This window comes from Nematolebias whitei, chromosome 8 (genome assembly GCF_014905685.2).
Source record: "Nematolebias whitei isolate Nwh7 chromosome 8, NemWhi1, whole genome shotgun sequence".
NCBI classification, from domain to species: domain Eukaryota; kingdom Metazoa; phylum Chordata; class Actinopteri; order Cyprinodontiformes; family Rivulidae; genus Nematolebias; species Nematolebias whitei.
Genome location: NC_056505.1, coordinates 3189310 through 3194019, shown reverse-complemented (window position 1 = coordinate 3194019; position 4710 = coordinate 3189310). Strand labels below are relative to the sequence as shown.

The 4710-nt window shown below is 45.3% G+C and overlaps 1 protein-coding gene across 1 annotated transcript in view; it reads left to right on the top strand.

The window, feature by feature from the left end:
• The window catches only part of LOC119412984 (protein mono-ADP-ribosyltransferase PARP14), a 41914-nt gene that overhangs the window by 16736 nt on the left and 20468 nt on the right, over positions 1-4710 (top strand). The window contains exons 6-9 of the mRNA XM_037679994.1: positions 502-2677; positions 2790-2815; positions 2927-3065; positions 3251-3326. Of these exons, the coding sequence (XP_037535922.1) occupies positions 502-2677; positions 2790-2815; positions 2927-3065; positions 3251-3326 (2417 nt within the window). The remainder of the gene's footprint in view (positions 1-501; positions 2678-2789; positions 2816-2926; positions 3066-3250; positions 3327-4710) is intronic.

The following is a 4710-nucleotide window of genomic DNA, read 5'->3' as shown; positions in this document are numbered from 1 at the left end:
GTCTCCTCTGGCAGGAGGTCTCCTCTGACAGGAGGTTTCCTCTGGCAGGAAGTCTCCTCTGACATGAGGTCTCCTCTGGCAGGAGGTCTCCTCTGACAGGAGGTCTCCTCTGACATGAGGTTTCCTCTGGCAGGAGGTCTCCTCTGGCAGGAAACATCTGAGGCTGCAGCCCCAAACCTCCAGGCGTAAAAACCAAACAGTTATTTTAAGAACTGGAACAGGTCTGCCTGTCTGCAGTTCCAGAGTAATTAGAAATGTGGGGCAGCTGTCATCAATGTGCACACCCAACAATAGTTTTACAAGCGGCACACGTGAAAACAGGTCTTTGACAGTCGCAGCCCAGTCAGATACTGGCTTTAGATGAGACGCCGTTGATCGTAAATCTGTTGAATGGACCGACTGACCGAGTTCTTCACATAAAAAACTGAATCAGAACCACTTGGGTCTAAAATCCCTGCAGCTCCACTCACCTTCAGCTTCCTGTTTCTTCTTTTTCTCCAGTTGTGGAAAGTATTTGTGTGAAAGAAGATCACGTGATGCGGTCCATCCCTGTCAAGGTGTACCCATACTACGAGTCCCTGGGAACCGCCTTATACGGTAAAGAGCGCCCTGCGTGGAAGATGCCCGAAGCCTTCACGGAGAAGGTTCACCACGCCATCTGGAAATTCCTCCTGAGGAAGAAACTGTTGAAAAGCCTCAACGATCAGATGCGTCCGCACTTCTGCAGCATAGAGCTGGATGACCCTGAAGTGAAGCTCCGCCCACTGCCCAGCTTTTTGAGGCAGAACGGTCTGACAGCTCAGATTGTAGGTACTTGGAAGCAGAGTGCCCTGGAGGCTTTCCGTCACCTGATGTCTCAGTACTCGGCCTTCGAGTGCGACGTGAACATTGACGCATGGAAAGCTGCGGAGAAAGAGGTCCGTTCGGTTGTGAACCAAGATGCCGTCCCAGTTTTTGATGCATCCAGAGAGGTTCTAATTGTCGCTGGTCGAGCCAATGATATGAAGAAAATCAGGGCCCCTGTGGAGAACATCGTTCTCAAAGCAAAAGGCCTCATCGAGCGGCAGACCAAAGGTGTCTCCGAGGTGATGATTATCCCTCCTGCAAGGATCTACATCCTGAAGCAGGAAGGGCTGTTGAAAGCTGCCTCAGACATCTCCTCTGAGCTGAACCTGTCATACGATGAACGAACAGAGAGGTTGACCATCAAAGGACTCCCTGAAGAAGTGTACAAAACCAAAGCATGGATCTTAGAAAGGATCGCAAATCTAAAGACTAGAAAGCTGAATGTCCATCAAGGCCTTGTAGAATACCTGAGGACAATGGATCCCAAGGACATGTCAGAGAAACTGTTCACGTCTCAGGGCATCAGTGCCATCTACTCTGTTGACACCAAAGGGCTCACCCTGCTGGGGAGTTCTGACCAAGCCCTTAGCGATGCAGACGCTAAGATGAAGGCAGCATTATTAGTGGAGACCTTCAGTGTGGAAGACCAGAAGGTTATGAACCTTCAGAGCTGGGTGGACCTAAACAAAAAGCTGCTAGATACCTACAACTGCTCAGACAAGAAAACAGTGAACATCTGGATGCAGCCAGAGAGAGGAGCCAGAGTAACGGTGGCCGGCTTTGTGATTCCAGTGAACGAGGTCAGCCGCAGTCTGAAGGAGTTCATCGGAAACTACTCACAAGTACAAGAAACCGTTCGGGTCAAGTCCTGTGCTGTGGTTCAGTTTGTTGAGAAGAAGCAAACACAACTTTGGTTGAGAATTTCCAAAGATAATGACGTGTCAGTCCTCTTTGATCCAGAAAGACCGAAGATCGTCCTCAGCGGGGCTCGTCTTCACGTCCAGAAAGCTAAGTCCAGTTTTCAGGAGCTGGTAGCAGCTCTCTCTGCTGACACCTTAACTGTGGACAAACCTGGAGCTAAGAAGTATTTCCAGTCCCAAGGAAGCTACATTCTGAACTCAATATTGTCCGACTTAAGCTGCGTGGTGATGCTTCAGTCTGAGATTCAAGAAGAAGAGGAGGAGGACTATGATGATGAGGCCAGCCAGTGCTACTGCAAAGTGCAGACATCCGGTGTTCTTGTTTGCGTCAGTAAGGCAGATATCTGCAGCTTTAACGTCGATGCTGTGGTGAACGCAGCTAACGAGGAGCTGCAGCACATCGGCGGCTTGGCTCTGGCTCTGCTCAGGGCTGCAGGACCACAGCTGCAGGAGATCAGCAATGACTATGTTGCTAAAAATGGCAACCTATGCCCAGGTGATGCCATCACAACCAATGCATGCAATCTGCCCTGCAAGTACGTGGTCCATGCGGTCGGTCCACGGTACTCTGACAGCGACAAAAATACATCAGTGTCACATCTAAAGTCTGCGGTTAAAGAAAGCCTGAGACAAGCCGAGGTGAACAACTGCTCCAGCATCGCCCTGCCAGCCATCAGCTCAGGCGTGTTCGGGTTTCCTGTTCCTCTCTGCGCTGAGACCATAGCCCGTGCAGTACGAGAGTACTGTGACGGTCCACAAGGCCCGGGCTCGCTAACCGAGGTTCACCTCGTCGACAACAACGATGGCACCGTCCGAATCATGGCGGCAGCTGTCAAGGCAGAGTTCACCGACCTCGGTCCGATCATGACGGTCCCACAGCAGACGAGCAGGAAGAACAAAGGAGCTGCAGGGTAAGTTTAATAACATATTGATCGCATTGAAAAGATCATTTCTCATCTGATCAGTTAGATAATCAGTCGTAGATCAATCAGACTGTACCTGACCTGTACTGCTGCCTCCTAGTGGACATCAGAAGGGTCGAGGGAAAGGTCTCGGTCAGAGTCAGTCCCACAGAGGACACCGGTTTGACGTAAGAGGAGCTGCAGGAGCAGGAAGAGGAGCTGCAGGAGCAGGAAGAGGAGCTGAAGGAGTAGGAAGAGGAGCTGCAGGAGTAGGAAGAGGAGCTGCAGGAGCAGGAAGAGGAGCTGAAGGAGCAGGAAGAGGAGGAAGATTTCCAGGAAACTTTCAGACTAACAGAGGAGGGCAGAGGGGACCCAACCAGCGTGGAGAGTATGGAGGGTAAGATCTGATGGTGTCTCCTTCATGGTCTGCTGGTTTTTCTTCTTCTGTTTTTCATTTGATCACAGTTCTGCTAAAAATAAAATAGTTCTGTTCTTCTCGACGAACTTGAGTAACAAGCTCAGAAACGTTGGCGGAGGTTCTGTTGAACCGACTGACGTCAGCCCTGCTCTGGTTGGTTTCAGGTCAGGAAGGATGGAGCAGGTCACGCCTGACGGTCTGAAGATTGTTCTCTGCAAAGGAAACATTCAGGACCAGACTGTGAGTCCCAACACCTCCTTTCACCTCCTCCTTTCAGCTCCTCCTTTCTGCTCCTCCTTTCAGCTCCTCCTTCACCCTCATAACTCCAGACGAGGAGACGATCTGTTCTTGTGTTTATTATGAATCATCCGTCCACTGAAACGCCTCGAGTCTGTAGATCTTCTGTTAGAAGTTTCATAAATCTTCAGGGATTTCAGGGAAACGGATTTAATCTATTCAGGTCAGGAAGAAATGGATTTCAAGTCCAAACTTTGAGCTGGTATTTTAAACTTTGAGTTGGTATTTTAAACTTTGAGCTGGTATTTTAAACTTTGAACTGGTATTTTAAACTTTGAGCTGGTATTTTAAACTTTGAACTGGTATTTTAAACTTTGAGCTGGTATTTTAAACTTTGAACTGGTATTTTAAACTTTGAGCTGGTATTTTAAACTTTGAGTTGGTATTTTGCTCTCGACCTTTGACCTCTCTAAGTGGCTTTAAGAATCTGTTGAACTCCTGGCAAGGACCAATGCAGACATGTTCCTGTTTTTAGTTTTCTACATTTGTCTTGGAATCTAGCTGTTTTTTGTTTTTGTTACCTTTTTTTCCTTTTAGCCATCCTATTTGTTAAAAAAACAACAACAAAAAAAAAACTGTAGTATGAGTTTTTATAACTGTTTATTGTTGTTGCTGTTGTCCATTGTTGTCATCTTTCTTTGTTGAAATCAGGTCTCTCTTGTAAATGAGTCCTCGAGGCTCAATGGGATTTACCTGTAGAAATAAAGGTTGATTGATTTTAAACTTTGAACTGGTATTTTAAACTTTGAGCTGGTATTTTAAAACTTTGAGGTGGTATTTTGAACTTTGAGCTGGTATTTTAAAACTTTGAACTGGTATTTTAAACTTTGAACTGGTATTTTGAACTTTGAGCTGGTATTTTAAACTTTGAGTTGGTACTTTGAACTTTGAGCTGGTATTTTAAACTTTGAACTGGTATTTTAAACTTTGAACTGGTATTTTAAACTTTGAGCTGGTATTTTAAACTTTGAGTTGGTATTTTAAACTTTGAGTTGGTATTTTAAAAATTTGAGTTGGTATTTTAAACTTTGAGTTGGTATTTTGAACTTTGAGCTGGTATTTTAAACTTTGAGTTGGTATTTTAAACTTTGAGTTGGTATTTTGAACTTTGAGCTGGTATTTTAAAACTTTGAACTGGTATTTTGAACGTTGAGCTGGTATTTTAAAACTTTGAACTGGTATTTTAAAAATTTGAGTTGGTATTTTGAACTTTGAACTGGTATTTTAAACTTTGAACTGGTATTTTAAACTTTGAACTGGTATTTTAAACTTTGAACTGGTATTTTGAACTTTGAGCTGGTATTTTAAAACTTTGAACTGGTATTTT